Consider the following 18,240-nt stretch of genomic DNA (forward strand, 5'->3'; position numbering starts at 1 on the left):
ATCCCCACCTACCCAGCCCTTCTCATCCTGCTGTGGCCCTGCAGACCCCGCCGAAGCATGTGCTCAGGTGGGCTGATCCCACACAGCCGTCATGTGCTGTAAAGGAAAGTCAAAGGCTTGGGGGGGTCAACATGAACCCATGTGAGTCCCAGCCTCACCGCGTGGCCAGCTGAGCTACAAGCCCCACCTGGGAGTGGCGGTAAGGTGGGCCGCCTCCAGGAGAACTAAGGACCACATCAGATGCCTTACATGATCTGCTTTCATACAAAGAACGCTTGGCTCGTGAGCACTCAGAAGAAAAAAAAAAAGTCCATCTCCTTCCTATCCAGCCCCCATCAACCATCTGTTTACCTAAGCTGGTTATGACCTTGGTGGATTTCAAGAAGCTGCTGGTGCTGTCACACTCTGATGTTCTGTAACATTTCTGGGCACGAATGGTGCTTGGGCACTTTTCTGAACTACCTGGCCCAAGGGGAACTACCACAGCTTCTGCATGTTCACCTTCATGCCCGACTTCTTACTGATTTTCACTGCTGGTTACAAGGGCTGCGTGCATAAACAATTTTCTAAAGCTACGCGTCTACAATAGCACCCCCCACCATGACTTCCAAGTGTTGGTGCCTATGTCTGTACAAACCAGGGTGGCCCGCGTCACTCCTTCAACATCTTCAAGGAGACCAGCAGAGGACTGCAAACACAACAACAGGATGTGCCAAGCAAGCTCTAAAACATAGGCAGGCAGGGCCAGTGGGAAGGGCCAAGGGACACAGAATGCCTTTCAGTGCCTCCTGCGACTTGGTGGCAGATGGCAGTCCCCATGCATCATTGCACCTCCCTGTCCTGACAGGAGGAAAGACCCCCTGCCCAGTGAGGTGCCCTGTCCCCTGCTGGTCTCCAGGGCCACCACCTAGGAAGCTGTTGGGAGAAGTCTAGCAGGTGGGAGGAAATACTTGGAATGCTCTCCGAGAGGGCATTCGGATCAATGAGTGTCCATGGCTGGCTCCTGGATGTGCCCCCCCGCCCCAGCGAGAGGATCGCTGGGCACCTGGGCTCTCCTATGGCTTTAGCCACACCCTGAACACTGGGGCACAGGCAGCCACTCCTCAGCCTGACCCACTGCCCCCACAGCAGGGTGAGCCAGGAAGAAGGTAACAGGGAGACCCTGAGGCAGTTCTTCAAGCCCGATGTGTGAGGGGTTCCACTCATGACCCTCAGGGAGAAGAGAGCTGACCTCAAGGAGAGGAGGGCATGTCTGGGGGGAGGCTGCCTCCACATAGCCTCTTCCCGCTGGGGTCCACAAGCTTATCCCCGTCAGGTGGGAGGTGGGATCACCTGCCAACATGCTGGCACCCAGCACTCACCCACCCATTCGTGCACTTGCTCATTGAGTCACACATATCTGTGAGCCAGGCCCCACGGATGCTCAGGGAAGGTTACCTGAAGACCCTCTATTCATATCATGCAACCAATCATGACCTCAACCAATCCCTGCCGTGAGGCTTTCCCATACCAGGCACCATGCTAAGTGTTTTTTGCACTTTATTCCATTTAATCCTCACTACAGCCTACAACGTAGAAGGTGCTGGTCTCCTTTCACGTTTGAGGGTACAGGTTCAGAAATGTTAAACTACGAGGCAACCCAGCTAGGAAACGGCAGATTTGGGACTCCAATCCCAGTCCCTCTGACTCTACACCTGTCTTCTCTGCTCTTATCGAGGCTTTCAGTTCCTGAAGTAACTTCTCAGCTGTTACCTCATTTAATCCTCCCAGACACCCAGGAGGTGGAGAAGCACAGGGATTAGCCACAGTTGTTTCAAACAAGAACTGAGGTTGAAAAAGGTCACACAGGGTCAAAGGGAAACTCCAGCACAGCGGCCAGGTAAGCACACTCCATCACCTTGGAAAGGCTGCTTAACTTCAGTAAACCTCAAGCTCCAGATCTGTAAAATGGGGTGAATGGTAGTCCCTGATTCATTCGGTCGCTGGGAGAACTTAGGGATGGCGGATGGCACATGTGAAGTACTTATCACAATACCTGGAATGCGGGACTTGCAGAGTGGACGCTACCTGTCTTTACTAGGAGATTAAGCAATTTGCCCAAATCCACTCAGGAAACGCCTACAGAAAAGATAAAAAGACAAATGCCGGGGCTCCGAGGCCAGTGACCTTTCCTTTACCAACACTGCATCTCCAAAGGAGTGCGTCTCTGAAAATGCTCCATGCTCTCCACCTATTAATGAGGATGAACAAAGACGGGCAAAGGACACCTTCTAGCCTGTGGCGGGAGCGAACGTTCAAGTAGGCTGAGAGGACGAACTACCCAGCAGGGAAAAGAAAAAGCCGAAATGAGGACGGCCTGCCCCGTAGAGGACTTCACCCAGCACCCAACAGGCCCTGTGCTTTAATGCTCTGCTGTCATCATCTTTAAATTCTTCTTAGTGTTTGAAGGAGGAGCCCCATATTTCCCTTGCACATTGGGCCCTGCAAATTATGTAGCTGGTCCTGGTCTCAGAAGATCCTCAGCTTCCAGCTGCCTACAAGATCTCAGGTGCCAGCTGGACTGGCTCTGTCCCAGCACCCTGGTGGGGTCCCTCAAGCCACACTCTCTGGCAGCCCGAGAGGACAAGAGTGGTCTTCTCCATCAGCAGGCGGCATCTGGCACAATCTGTGATAAGCAGCATCCATTTTCACGGGCATATGCACGCATGCACGAAGCTAATAAGTGTAATGGTAATGACATGTGCGAGCCCTGAATATCAACTGGCTTCACCTACAACGGATAACCAGAGGTCTGCTCTGTGAACCCACAGCCACTTACGGCCCTGCCCAGCTTGCCTGTCCAGATCATTTACATGGATAACAGCTCTTTTAACCTTCGGAGGCTACTGTTCTCCAGTATCAGGTGCCAAGATAAACACTCTGAAGTGCACAAAGAAATGGCCATCTATTTCTTGTCAAACGATAATGCTCTCCTTTCCAATATGTCCTTGAAATGCCCATTAATAGTTTGGCTTCTGAGCTGTTTATTTCCATAATCTTGATTTGGGGTAACCAGGAAGGTATGCAACATACAAATTTAATACACATTTAATACACATTATACATTTAACGCCTTATTTAAACAGCCTTGGAATGAGCACCTAATGAGTGGTGGATGTCCAAAGCAAATGGACACTGAAATGTTTACCATTTATTGGTAACACACTGGACTCTTCTCATAGTTTGTATCCGTAAAATAACTTTCTTCTGAAAAGCAGACATGCTGGCTACACACACAGAAATCCCCTAAAAAATATCAGCGATGCAGATGCCTAATCTGTCAAGGCGGGGGGTTGTGGTCCAGACAGAGGACTGTATCACAGAGGGGTCTCTGAGACTGGCTTTACATTTCAGGAACAACCACCTCAGTCTGCTGGTCACTAAATACTCAGGAAAATCACAGGAAATCAAGCAGCCCTCCTCTTCCTCTATATCATTTCCTTCTCTTGAAGGAGACGCTAACTTTTGTTTAATGAACCAAAGAAGGCTGATAAAGACTCCACCAGTGTTTCCGGAAGCCTGACGTGGGGAACTCTGTCTCTTTCTGAATGATACGCAATAGCATGACTGCAATCACTCGAGATAAAACATAGGCCATTACGTCTCTTGTATAAAAGTTGCATTAAAAGGATCTCAGATGCTAATTCACAGGCTGGCATTTACAGCATTTATTTCATCTTTTCTCTGTCTCAGCCACAGCAAACATCCCAGTCAGAGCAGAGCGTCCCAGGGAGCACAGAATCTGTTCAAAGCCTCTGTCTAGAAGATGCTGTGGGTCTCCGCCGAGGAGGACCATTTCAATTAGCACTGTGACTGCGAAACATGGAGGACCCCTGACCGACATGAACACGGACAAAGAAGAAGTCCATTTGTTGCCATCTATGACGGTAAATCTGGATGAATAGCAGACAGGACACAAAAGATCTTGGTGAGAATATACGCTTCTTTAAGTAAGCCCAACGCACCAAGTCACGTATTGATCAACCTAAGTGTGAGCACTACCACCAACTGAGGATCAATCAAAGACTGAAAAGGGCTCAAACCTCAAACTTGCACTCCTGGGACCATGTGCTCCAGGCTGCAGGACAGCTAAACACCTGGTGGGCCCACAGGTGCTTGGGGTAATGATTCCACGTCTCTTTTACTTTTGTTCGTCCTCATACATGGCTAGGTCTTCACCACAAAATGGACACACCAACTGTGCTTGCACGTGCCCCACAGATTTCATAATTATTAGGTGATTTAGTACTCGCGTGCTTGCCTAAAAGCACCCTGGTATTAGAATAAGATAAAACATAAAATGAAATAAAGAGCCAGAATGAGATCGCCATAGTAATTGATCAAAATTATAACCACACTGAAATAAAAATCTGAGTTTGCCTCCGACAAGAAAATAATGCCTATATTTTCGTTTCCCTTAATTTTGACCAGCATCTGCAAATCCAGCCACAGGGGCTGCAGCGGCTCCTAATGAAAGAAAAGGCAAAGCAGAAATCTATCTGGCAGCAAAGAAATTTTGAGAGAACGTAAAAGAAGAAAAAGACACGAACAAAAGAAGTTCAGACAAAAATTTAGCAAAGCCATACAAAGAGAAGTTTCTCTGGTGGGCAAAGGACAGCGTGTGAGTTCACAAATGCAGTTAGATACATGCGTGGGTAAGATATCACTGACTTGCAACTGGTTCACCCTGTTCCACTAATGTTCTGGTGACTGGGATAATGAAACCAGTAAAGTGTCCTGAAAGACTGAAATCTGTCATTTCTGAGATTTCAAGGCTTTTAAAAATAATCTGCCAGAGAAAAGTCCAGTAGCTGAAGTGGCGTTGGGAATTAAAGCACTGGCGGTGGAGGCTGAATGCATTCATCTTGCAGAATGACAAACAACTGTGTTTTCTCAACAAAAATGTTCAGCAAAGTAGCACCCCCCCCCAACCTAAAAAGCAATCTGTACACGCGTCAGGCTTCCTACCCAATTCCTGACAAGTGAATCCTCCTTTTCAATTATTTAAAAGTCCATCGATCTCCACGCTGATGAAAAGTCATAATTATCAAAATGGGTGAAAGAACCAACCTTTCACTTTGCTGACTCCGTCTTGCGCAAAGAGACATCACGTTTATGTATTAAAGCCGTCCTCTCAATAAATAGTTGATGACGCAAAAGCCTTGCCATGCATTCCAAGAAGTGCATGTTTGGTAAGCGCTGCATGAGGCATCCAAGGTAAATGTCAATTATTTTCCTCGCATTAAAGACAGAGACATACTGTACCTGTATTTCCGCTGTGTACTTATCATCACAATTCTAGAAAGTGTAATTGGAACCCTTCATTCCCATAAACATAGCATTGTCTGAATGCGGTACTAAATAGAATGAAAAACCCAGCCTCAACCACATTCTTCCTAAGGAGGATGAAATGAGAATCACACCACTTTAAAACCTTGTATTGTGGATGTTCGGAGCATGGAGCCCACGAGTTTAACAGCCTAGGTTACCAGACCCACCGGAATGCTGCACACTGAATCCCCAAATAGAGAGGTAATAAAACTATACCTCTCCAAAAGAACACAAACAATGTGCATTCTTTGAGGAAAATGAAGCAAGATAGAGGCAGCTGAATACCGGCATAAGTACGTCAAATAGGAAAGTTAATTAAAAGTTGAAGTGAATCGAAACGTCTACAGTACCTGCCGGCTTAGGACAGAGGGATACGGACCCGCAGCAGCACGACACGACTTCCCTTGCAGGGGCCCATGGTTCTGTAACAACCGTAAAACCCCTCAAGCTTAACTCCGGGCCCAACATACAAGTCTCATGTTCTTCCATTCCGTACTGAAAACACGCGACTTTGCTAAAACACGATGACTGCATCTTATAAACTCAAAAATATCCTCTTCTTAAGAAACTAATAGGCTGCTATTCCTGTGCTCAGCAAAGACAAAAAGCAGGGGGGAAAAAAAAGAGGAAAATTCTGGCAGAGAATACCTACCATATTATCATAAGCTAAAGTAGCAAAAGCCGTGGTATTAAACATAGAAACAACTGAGGACATACTCTCTTTCTTGAAGCCGTGACAATGAAGTACATTGTTAAATACTTGTATTTATGCTGATGAAGTCAGTGATAATACTACCAGCTCAAATTATATTATCTAATAAAAGCCTTACCAAAATGGCACTTTTCCCAGTCTCCAAACACCTTAAAATAAGTGGCCAATTGTTATTTAACTTATACTCACAATAGCTGTTTTGTAAAGTTTTTGCCCTAGTGCAAAAATTACTAAGCTCCCATTCTAAAAATGAACACACTACATTAATTCACAACAAGAAGCGTCAACTAGAGAAACTACACAGAGCATGTAAAATTATACACTGGTATACAGTATACCCACTTAACTGAAAACCAAGTTCAAATGTCCACGCCTTAAAAGTGTAATTATGCAAAAGTGTCCATTATGCAACATGGTATTGTCACCTTTGAAGACCCTTAATACAGTGTTCACACATTTTTCAGCCAAGTTTTTTTTTTTTAACTCATTTTGAAAGTATCTTCATTATTAAGGATGAAGTGACGTGAAGGAAGGGTGCATAGAGTTCTGACTGGAAGAGTGTTTCTTCACGCACATGGGCAGAAACTCGAAAATAAGCAAGAGAAAGGCAACTGTCTCCTTGCTTTTCCAAACGATTTGATGCCTCCCACACTCTGAGCACCTGAGACCTTTCTTATACCTTCCTATACTCTGAACTGTCAAAAATCAATGTTCTCTGCTAATTTAAAAAACACTGTCATATTTGGAGGTAACGGGCCAAGATGACCAAAAGGTACCTACAAAAGTGCCCCCCAAGTTGTCCGGCATGCCTGCCCATCATTCATGAAAGTCCTTGCCTATCAAGCCAAAGCCATAGGTATCTCAGGACTCCTCAGCAGATGCCTGCATTCCAAATGCAAGAGCAGGTACGCACCCTGGAACCCAATGGCAAGCAACACCCCACCTTCCCCTCGCATCAGATTACAAAAAGCCAGGCAACAGCAAGAAATGACAACAAAGCCATAAACAGCTGGATATAATTACACAATTGTCAAGCTGCAAACATGACAAAAGCAGAGCTAGGCTTGTGAATTCAGTATCAGAAAGGATGCTGATGAGAAGGTAAGAGAAGCATTTTGGCTGTTTCCAATTTGCTATTATAGAGTGGCCAATAATATGGCTGATGGGCTTTTGTGCAGCACGTATGTGAGTGCGAGTGCCTGTGCTAACTTCAGAGAGAAGGAAAAAGCGTATCTCATGCGCTTCTACAAAACGTGAGATAAAAGATATGTAAGCACACACACACACACACACACACACACACACAAAACATTCACAGGCTCTGAAGGGATACTTTCAGAGTTGGTACAACCGCACTACAACATGCAGATGAAAAATGTTTCTTTAAAGTTATACAAAACGTTCTCTTCTTTAAAAGCATAAGGAAAATACATAAGCAATGCAACACACGCAGTGCAACAGTCCAAAACTTTCCACATAAAACATCTGACACGCAGGCAAAATGCCAAAGCAGAATACAGACTGGTCCAGGTTAAAAGAATGCTAGCAAAGACGCAATTCCTATAAACGGAGAGGTGGGTCACAGGAATGTAAATGATCATCTTCCATAAAGGCACATCGTAGCCTCAAGTTTTTATCAACTGCCTATAATTCAATGGATTCCTTCCCCAAATAGCGGAGTTGAGCAAACAATTTTTTCACGGTTTCAAAGAATATGACTATTGGCAATTTTTAAGAATAACTTCCCTCATTCCATTGTGGGCTGATGCCTTATTACGATATTCGGATTTCATGTGACAAACTGTTTCATATAATGTCCCCAAAAACGCTACTCTCTGAAGCGGAATGCCATAAATAAAATACGTACTTGGTTACCAGGCAGCATGCATAACACATATGTTACATTGGCCCAAAAAGCACATTTAAAAATGCTTAAAAGTTAACTTGACAATTTAAGCTGTTTGTACCCATTTTCAGAGAATTATCCCCTAAAGGCCAATTTTTATTTTCTATCTTTGAGAGAATACTTGGATTAATCCTGTTGACTTGTTAACTTGAAATTCTTTTAACCCCTGTAATCTCTCCTTCCCAGCCTATATTTTTCCTTTTTCTTCCTTGGAGAGGAGGGCAAAGGACCATACATTTCACAAGGTAATTTTAAGCATAATACTGCCTGTTTGAATTAAAATTGATGCAGCTTCTGATAAAAGCCTAATAATCAATTCTCCGTTCTCATTACTCTCCAGAATTATATGGACGCAGACCAATTTCTTAAGTTTGTGGACTACTCTCATAGGTTATTACCCGGCAGTGCAGCTGAGTGGAAAGATAACCACATTCATTCTCCTTATCTGTAATGATGTAATGCATCCCAGCCGTGGGTCTAGATGATTGGGGAATAATGGGATTGTACAACCGCAGGGATGACAAACAATAGTGCAGCGTCTTTCTCAGACACACCGAACCCCAGTCTCCAACGCAGGCAAGGTGAAAGACATCGTAAAACAGGCGCTGACGCTGCCCCTTGGATGAAGTTAGCATTTTTTGGCCAGAGAAGCATCTGCCCTCACACTGTAACAGCAATACCGGCACTAGAAGGAGAGCCATGCAAAAACACCCAGTTTCTGAGCCCTAGCCAGGACAGTGCCAGTGAGTATCCCGCTTTTCTTTGTGTTTAGAATCAAGTGTCATCTAAAAATAACCAGTTGGTGGGGAGAAGTCATTGCACACTTCATTGCCAAGAAACGAGGGGATCAGAGACACCTCTGATAACTGATGCTGCTCCTCGGGGTTCACGTTTGTTTGGAAAACTAAATCTGCCTCCATTTTCTGTGCTGAAAAAATCATCGCTTCCTGCCACCACAGAAACCTTACCTTTTGCAGAAGCTGGGAACCAGAGTACTTAGCAGCAATGGATTTTATCTCCCCACCAAAAGCCGAGGCCCAGAGCTTCACCCTACAGGGAGAAAGGGCAAATGTAACACCCGTGTCACAGTCAACACGCACGCACACACGGAGCTGTGGCTGAAGGAGCCGGGCGATATAACGCTGGAGGGGGAGAAAAAAAAAAAAAAGATAGAAAAAGCGCCTGGGTAGAAACTGCCAGCACCAAACTGCAGAGCGCAACGCAGGAGGGGGCCCGAGGGGGGGTCACATAGTTCAGAATGCGCAAAGTCTCCCAAGCTCTCTAAAAAGATCACTGGGGGTTATGTGAATAATTGCCCGAGAACTGGACCACGCAAACTGGGATCACCTGGCAAATACTAGTCGGAAGAAACCCACCCATCCCCCCACCCCAAAAGAAGTGAGATGGCAAGATAGCAAAGAGGGAGTAAATAAACGGCCCGTGGAAGTTGGATTCGGTAAACAGGCTTCAAAGTTGGAGGTGTCACTTGAGGTGAGCCTCTCCAGGTCTCCCTCGCCGACCCGAGAGAGGGGGCAAGAGCATCCCACCCCAGCCTCGCCGCCCCACGCCCGTCCTGTAAGGCAGGTGCGAAAGGCGAGGCCGACGCCGGCGGCAGGTCCTGCCCGGCCGCACCTGCAGGCGCCCAAACTTGGACACGGCGGGTCGCGGGCGGCCGGGTCCCCTCCCCGGGCGGCGCACGACCCGGCACTTACACGGAGAGCGGGATCTGCTGCTCCGAGCGCACCACGGCCCCCAGCGCTGCGTAGAGAAGCGCGGCGGCGAGGAGCGCCGAGGCCCCCCGGGACGCGCGCCGCTGCGAGCCCGGCCCGGCCATGCTGGGCTCCCTCCGACGCGCCGGCGGCGGCGACAGGAGCGGCCGCGGGGAGCTGCGCCGAGCGGGCGGTGGGCGAGCGCGCTGGGCTGCCTGCTCCGCGCCGCCCCGCCTGCCTCTCGCGCGCCGGGCTCACTTGGGGAGCAGAAAAAGGAGCAGGGGGTGGGGGAGGGCGGGGAGGAGGGAGGGAAGGGAGGGGAGAGGCAGGCAGGCGGGGGGAGGAGGGAGAGAGCCGCGCCTCTCGCTCGGCGGCCGCCCGGCCCCGCCTCAGCGGCCCCGGGGAGTCCGGCGGGCCCCGGCGGGAGGCGCCGCGCGGGCGGGGACTCGCAAACTCCAGTGTCCTTGGCGGCGGCGGAGCGCGCCCTGCCCCGCCCGGCCACTGCGGCCGCCGAGTTCTTTACAACTCCGCAGTCCGCCGCCGCGGGCGCGACTCTCGGGCTGGCCCCGGGGCCGTCCCCCGATCCCGGCGGCCCGAGCAGCGGGGGGGGGGGGGGGGGGGGGTCCCGGGCGGCGGGGTCTCGTGCCGCGACGCCTCAGAGGATTCTCCGGAGGGTAGGGGCGGGCGCAGAGGCAAAAGTGAGCAAGGCGCCGGGGCTCGCGGCGGCGGCCGGGGTCGCCCGCGGCGGAGTGGAGTGGGGACGGGACTGGGGGCTCCGCGGGTCCCGGCGAGGGCACTGCTGCGTGGCCGCCCGCGGCAGCTCCCCCGGCCGCGGAGCCTGAGAGGGGAGGGCGCGGAGGGCGGCGCTGGCGTGCGAGCGCGGGCTCGGGCTCCGGCCGCAGCGGGGCCGCCCCCGAGGCTCCCGGAGCCCGGGCCGGGGCTTCCGAGCCGCTGGCGCTTGAGCGCGCTGCAGCGCGGGGTCCGCGCGAATGCGGCGGGCGGCGGGGCCGGACTCTCAGGGCCGGGAGGGGAAGCCACCGCGGCGCTCTGTCCCTCCTGACCGGCGGACCCCCTAGATTTCGGGAAGGCGAGACTCTCCTGAGGCCGGGAGGCCACCCGCTCCCCCACACCGACCCCCACCCCTTGGGCCGGAGGTGCTTTCAGGCTGCGCGCCAAAGAAGTGGCGAGGCGAAAGGAAGTCGGGGAAGCCCTGGGCGCCCAGAGGACCCCCCGCCTCCCCCGCGGCCTCTCTGGCCGCTCCCACCGGGACCCAGTTGTCGGAGCCCCCGGCCCGCGCGCGACATCTGGGCTGTGACTGGGAACTTTGGGGGGCCCTCGCGCCGACCGCCAGGGAACACCGACCCGAGGGAGGCTGAGTCATCCTCGACCCGCCGAGCGCACCTCGAGTGGCCCCTGGCGAGCCGCGCGCTCCCGACGCCGCGGGGTCTCCGGTGCGTCCACCGCCCGGGCGCGCCTAGTTTGCGTGCCTCCGCAACCCGGGCCGTGCGCTCCTGCGCGCCGGTCGCCTCCAGCCTCCGCGCCCTCGGGCGGCGGGGGAGCGAGTGAGTGTGGGCTGCGGCTGCCTCCCGGGGGGTGCCCTGCGAGAACCCAGGCCGGTGCTCCGGCCCAGCGGCCCCTGGAGAGAGTTACCCCAGCAGATGCTGGGCTTGACCTGAGTTGGCTGCGCGGGGAGGGAAGACCCAGGGCTCCTGTGGGCCGGTCGCGCTCCCACCCGTGGCTTGGCGCCGGGAACAGGCCCCACCTGGGAAACGCCAGGTGCGTCCCGCCCACGGGCAGCGTCTACAAACTCCACGGATGACTAACCGGTTATAATGAATTCTCCGCTTCTGTGCACACCTCCCGTCATTGGAAGCGTGCTAGCAGTTCCAAACTGAGCCAAGCGTGGCCTGACCCCGGGGCAAGTGGTCCGGATGGCTTTGCTGCTCAAATGGGGGCCTGGAAGAAAATCATTTCCCTGCCAGACCCCAGAAGCCTTCTTTCTAAATGAATGAGTGAATGAGGGTAGGAGGGAAGCATATTAGCCCTCAACAGTAAAGCACCAGTCCGTTAAGTATATGGTATCTATATGATAATAGACCTTCACGCATTCCCTCACTCAACTAGTGAACTGTCAAGCATCTGTGTGGTGGGATATGTGCTGGAGATCCAGTAGAGAACAAATGACACCTGCCTCACAGAGTGGATGCCCTAGCGAGGGAGACAGGCTTTCCTCCTTATGCATTTAAATCATAAATGCATAACTATAAACTTTAACAAGAGGTCAACTACAGCGCATATGAAGAAAAAGTACCCATAGCATCTATAGTATTGTTATCCCTATTAACTGATGGGAAAATTGAGGCACAGCAAAATAATACAACTGAGTCATATGTAAGCAACCCTTGGACTGCTGGACTATATTAAGGGCCACTTGGGCACCAAGGTCACAATGACATTTTATAAAGTCCTTATGCTCTGTCACCCTGACCTGGGCAAACTTCACATGCATTCTGGGCAACTAGAGAGCAACCAGGAGAGGAGCCCTCACACCGGGCATCACGGTCCCAGGAGGGTGGCATCTTGACATTTATAACCTTGGATCACTTTATTATAATATGGACCACCTTAAACGGCATGATGCACAATATGTTTAAGATGAATCCCACTAAACATTTCTTACTCTGTCAAAAATAAAAATATTTAAACTATCTGCTACCAATAAATTCAGAGCTCGAAGTGTCACAAAGATTTGGGGTTTGTGTACCACATCAGAATAAGGAACCAGGAGCACCTTGCAACGCACCATGTGCAGCATTAGGCACTGGGTCCCACCTGCCATTTTCACCCAAAAGCCTGTATTTCAACACCCGGCTCTCAGTTGAGGCACTAAATCCAGCCAAATGAAACTTTTCACTGGCAGACTTGCATACTCTGTCCCCTCGACTGAGGATGCTGTATTTGTCCTATGACAACAAGCTGCTGTAGGGCTTTGAACAGAAGTGAAACACGGTGAAAAATTTTAGAAATGTTCACCTGGTCCTGATATATGGAATAGACTCCAGAGGAGACCCCAAAGCAGCAGTTCTGGGTGGGGGAAGGAACATTGCCCCTAGGGGCATACTGAACATTTGGGAGTTTTCCATTTGTCATAATGACTTGGAATCCTGTTGGCATTTAGTAGATGGAGGGCAGACAGTCCCACACAAGGAAGAATTGTCCTGTGTCCCACAGGACTTTGAAATGACCCACTGGACATTCAGGTAAGAAAAAAACCTGCTCATCATTATCTGAATCTAGAACCTAAACTCATTTTATATAAAAATACAAAGGAGTTTTTGCGTGGTTTTAACAAGCACCAAATTTTCCAGAAATGTAACTGATGTGTAAGTAAAGGGAAGGCTGTCATCAGTCTTGTTTAGAACCTTAGCCAGAGGTGTGTGTGTGTGTGTGTGTGTGTGTGTGTGTGTGTATTTGCTTTACCATTTTGGAAAATCATTTCTCCAGTGGTAACTGTGCTCACAGGTCCTGAATCACCAACAGAGCACATCTGTACCAGTCAACACTTGAGTGTGGCATTCACAGTTAGTCTGCATATAGGTGCAAGCTTCTAATGACTTTATAACATCTTGCAGTGTAATCATGCCTGTTTCACACAGTGAAACATCTCTTGTTTTATTATAAATTACTTTTATTTCTCTTCGATATTATCAGATAAATCATCATATTGATTTTTTTTTAATTCCGACTGAATAGGTGATATTGTCTCAGAATTTCGTATCAGGATGGTAAAGAGGGTGCTGGATCTAACTGGGTAAAGATCTATTGCTCTGGATCAGAAACAGACACCTGCTGAAAGGCTGTAATGTTGCTGGTAGGGACACAAAATACTTCACCCTGAAGGTGCAGAATGACAAATGTATTAGCCTTTGACCTAGCAATTCCTTTTGTAGGAATTTATCTTACAGTTAGTCAGTTGCATCCATATACAGTTCTTCATTACTGTATTATCTCCAAGAGCAGAAGACTAGAAACAACCCAACTGGCTATTAGTACACGATTAAACATACATCTACACAATGGAGTATTATGCAACTATACTCCTTCAGCCCTTGGCTGAAGACCAGCTTCCAGCTCACCATCACCCCCCCCCCGACACACACACACACACACACACACACACACACACACACACACTTGCACACACAGAACACATCTCTCCATCCCACCACACTGCCTGGCCCAGACCTCTATCATCTCCTCCCTAAACTCCTGTGACTGACCCCTAATAAGACATCCCTTCTCCTCTTGCCCCCTTTCAAACACATTCCTTCTTTCTACAGTAGCCAGAGCCCTCTTTTAAAAACAAAAATCAGACCATAAGCATTTCCCTGCTCAAGATCCTCCAGTGGTTTCTGTTTTAAATTAACATGCAGACTCTTAACCAAGACCCCAAGGCCCTTGACTTCTGTCTCCATAAGCCTCATTTTCCCTCCGTCTCCCCACTGCTTACTGTGCTCCCGCCTATCTCCTTGGAATTCCTGGAAAACGCTGAGCTTGATCCCACCTTGAGTCTCTGCATGTGCTATGCCCTCTGCCTGGACCACTCTTCCCCAGATGGCCCCAGGGCTGTTTTGTACTGTACTCAGCCTTCGGTTCGAACATCCCCTCTGTGGGGAGAACTTTCCTGACCCTCCAGGTAAAGAGAAACATATACAGGCACACTCGCACACACACCCGTATGACTCTGTGCTTTTACCTTTCTCCATTTTTCTTCCTAGCAGTTATCAATAACCCATAGAGTGATTTATTTGTTTACATTGTGCCTGCCCATTGGGTGGGTCATGTCCAACTTTTCATCATTGTGACTGGAATGGCTTCAGCAAGGCCTTTGAGGGCTCCATAAACATCAGCTGAATGGCTAGAATGGATGTCAGCTTGAAATTCCTTTCTCCTTGGGTCCCACCTGTTTCCTTCTTCCTCAGGCTGTAGCATCCACCTCACCGAAGACACAGAGTCTTTTAATAAGCACTAGATTTGCTACGAAAGAGAGAATCAAGGAAACTGTTTTTCTTAGAATTCCTCAGTCACATCTCTGTGGGAGGATGCTGGTTGGACAAAGAAGAGGGGAGATAAGGAAGATTTCTCAAAAGTCTAAAGACACTGGGAAAACACCATACAGAATGCTGTATTTTAAACAATCACAGGAAAGAAACTTATTTGTTGTCTTCAAAATTCTATTTACCATACAACAGTGACCTAACTTCTAGCCCCACAGTGCTGCTCAGGGTGTGGATGTGTGCAAAGGGGACCGCTGGGAGCACAGAGGAGTGCTCGGCTCTTAGGAGCAGTTTGGATATGTCTAAAATGCAGCCCTTGGGAAAGGTAGTGTCTGTTCACATACTGTCCATTTACTATGCCAAGGTTCCTTCCATGGAGTAGACTGTGAAGGCCACTTCATCTGACTTCAACCAAACTAGATGATCCTTTCAGACATCTCTAAGTCTCCCACTAAAGAAGGAGGGCTCTCGAGTCCACAGCAAAGAAAAAGGCAAAGGATGGGCGGGGGGGGGACTTTGCATCAAGATGTGGGAACCCCCCCAATTTAAGAGCCATTCCCAACTCTGAGAAGGGAAGGACCCAGAAAAATCAGCGGGCCATGCAACAGCTCCCCTGAACCTCATGATCTGTCAGCCCACAGATGTTAGAGGCAGCGAGTCCACTCCTCCTACTCAGGGGCATGAACTCAGCTTGCAAGGCTGGGTGCTCCTCCAGCTCTCTCCTCCCTGCCCATCCCAACCCCACCCCCTAGTACACTGTGAACCCTCATAGCTTTTTATTGATTAAAGTGATTCTGTGTATGTGTGTATGTACATACTATACACACACACACACACATACATTAAATATACATTCTGTGTTTATACTATATGATATATAGCATATATTATATATGCATTATATATAACATGTACAATATATAATATAGTTTTTACATATAATGTATATACACACAGAATGTGTATGTAAATAATGTATATATACACATGACTGTTCATACAGAATGTCTTGGTATGAGTATATAATGTATAAGTATGAATGTGGGGGGGTCATCTATGTGACTGTGTGTGAGTACCTGTATGTGTATGTGATTGTATGTGTGAGTTTTTGTGTTTGTTTTTGTTTTATTTTTGTGAGAAAGAGAGAGAGAGGGAAAGACAGAGTGTGAGCTGGGGAGGGGCAGAGAGAGGGAGACACAGAACCTGAAGCAGGCTCCAGGCTCCTGGCTGTCAGCACAGAGCCTGACACAGGGCTCAAACTCCCAAACCGCAAGGTCATGACCTGAGCCGGAGTCAGACACTTACCCGACTGGGCCACCCAGGCGCCCCTGTGTGAGCTCATAATTGCGATTTTTTTGTCCATGTATGTGACTGCATGTGTAAGTGTGCGTGTGAATGCAATAACCCTAACCTTGCAGTTGTCTTCTTTGCAAAAAGCAGTCTAAGGTAAGGCAGTTCTAGCATTCAATTGAGCGGATCCCTTTTTTTAACGTTTCATTTATTTTTGAGACAGGGAGAGACAGAGCATGAACAGGGGAGGGTCAGAGAGAGGGAGACACAGAATCTGAAACAGGCTCCGGGCTCTGAGCTATCAGCACAGAGCCCAACGCAGGGCTCGAACTCATGGACCTCAAGATCATGACCTGAGCCAAAGTCGGCCGCTCAGCCGACTGAGCCACCCAGGCACCCCTGAGCAAATCCCTTTAAACCAACTTCTACCGTCATCCCCAGGAATGGTGGCCTCACACTCACACAGCCACACTTGCACACGCAGTGACACAGATTTTCAGCAACCATTCTCTGGGCAAAAGAAGAATGTTACTGTGGAAAAAGGAGCGCTTAAAGGAACAGTTGCAACACACGCCATGGCTACTCTTCTGCTTTTGTTTTACATCCCAAACCTCGAGCAAAATGGAGGAAAAAAAGGGAAGTGTTCACACGTGACACACTTCTAATTATCTGAATCTAAAGTTGCCTGTTTTCAGAGAGGGCATAGACTGACTTTTGGAGGTTAGGGATATAAGAAAATGTCCTTCCAGGATTGGATCCATTTCTTTGAGAATACCTTAAGAAATTACAAGGTTTCTAAGTGTCCATCAAATAGGAACTGGTTAAATTAATCATCATATAATGGAATTTCATAAAGCCGTTAGAAAGGACAAGGTGACTTCTGTGAACTGACATGCCCACATGGCAAGCTGTCCATGATAATTGGCAGTATTAAATGGGAACAAAGCGGCACCTGGGTGGCTGTTTGTTAGGTGTCCAACTTCGGCTCACCTCATGCTCTCACAGTCTGTAAGTTCAAGCCCCATGTCGGGCTCTGTGCTGACAGCTGAGAGCCTGGAGCCTGCTTCAGATTCTGTATCTCCCTCTCTCTCTCTGCCCCTCCCCCTCTTGCACTCTGTCTCTCTCTCCCTCAAAATAAACATTAAAAAAAATTAAAGGGGAAAAAAACCAGGTCATAGAACAATGTGTGTAGTATAAACCCATTTCTGTTTTTTTTAAAAAAACATAAATATAGGTATAGATATAAGTATGGGTATAAATATATCATTATAAACCTTCTGAGTGTGTAAGCATGGAACACACTGGGAAGTCACACGCTGAACTGTTAATGCTGGTTACCTCTAGACAACAGGATGGGGAAACTGTGAAAGATTTCACTTTCTAATTTCAACAATTCGGTATTGTTTGAATCTTTACAAAAAGCATGGAGGGTAGAAGCCAGTATGTCTGGAGGTATTAATACAGGAAGCATATGAACAACACAGGTATTCCAAGACACCTTGTGCGTGATCACCTATTTTCAACATCATGATAAGGCAGCAAAAGAAGACCCATCAATGCTAATGAACGATCAGGGAGAGGAAAGGTCCCTCCTCAGGGCTGAGTCCTGTGTGGAGGAAGTGATCCGTGTCCTCTGGACATGACCACGTCAGCAGGTGCCGCCCGTAGAGTGGCATGGGCAGTGCCACCCCCACCCCACCACCTCTAAGGCATCTCGTACATTTGTGCTTTCCCCTCAGTGAGTTGTTTTCACTGATAACAACTGGTTTTGAAATGCTGAATTGCAATTATGCAAATCTCTATTACATGTGATAACATTTATTTTACTGATCATGTTTTGGGGACATAAGGTATTTAAATTCCAGGAATATCAATAATCCGAAAAGGGCATTGTTTTCTGCTACATAACTTTTATAGTAAAGATAAATATAATATTTGAAAGTTTGCATGAAATAGGTTTCAAATATATGTTGTAAAAACCTGTGCGTGAAGCCAATTTGGGGATGATCCACCCTCAACTTCTCAGCCCAGGTGAGCCTCCCCACTGCCCATAACTCCTCCCACTATTCAGTAAGGCTACACTTTGGAAAATAAAATGGTTTTTAAATAGGATAAATAAATGCATTTAGGTTGGTAAGTGATCTATTTAAACACACACACAGGGGCACCTGGGTGGCTCAATCAGTTGAGCAGCCA

The 18,240-nt window shown here is 48.4% G+C and overlaps 1 protein-coding gene across 6 annotated transcripts in view; it reads right to left on the reverse strand.

The window, feature by feature from the left end:
* The window catches only part of CACNA2D3 (calcium voltage-gated channel auxiliary subunit alpha2delta 3), a 1,033,852-nt gene that overhangs the window by 844,401 nt on the left and 171,211 nt on the right, over positions 1–18,240 (reverse strand). For 4 of the 6 annotated variants that reach the window (XM_053220355.1, XM_053220353.1, XM_053220352.1 and 1 more), the window contains exons 1-2: positions 9,701–9,949; positions 8,957–9,038 (exon numbers count right to left, since the gene is read on the reverse strand). In XM_053220355.1, the coding sequence (XP_053076330.1) occupies positions 8,957–9,038; positions 9,701–9,822 (204 nt within the window). In that variant the 5' untranslated portion in view covers positions 9,823–9,949. Of the gene's footprint in view, positions 1–8,956; positions 9,039–9,700; positions 9,950–11,098; positions 11,314–18,240 lie in introns of those variants that run through there. The other 2 variants (XM_053220357.1, XM_053220354.1) reach the window with 2 other exon arrangements.

The sequence above is a fragment of the Acinonyx jubatus genome, chromosome A2, assembly GCF_027475565.1.
Source record: "Acinonyx jubatus isolate Ajub_Pintada_27869175 chromosome A2, VMU_Ajub_asm_v1.0, whole genome shotgun sequence".
Lineage (NCBI taxonomy): Eukaryota > Metazoa > Chordata > Mammalia > Carnivora > Felidae > Acinonyx > Acinonyx jubatus.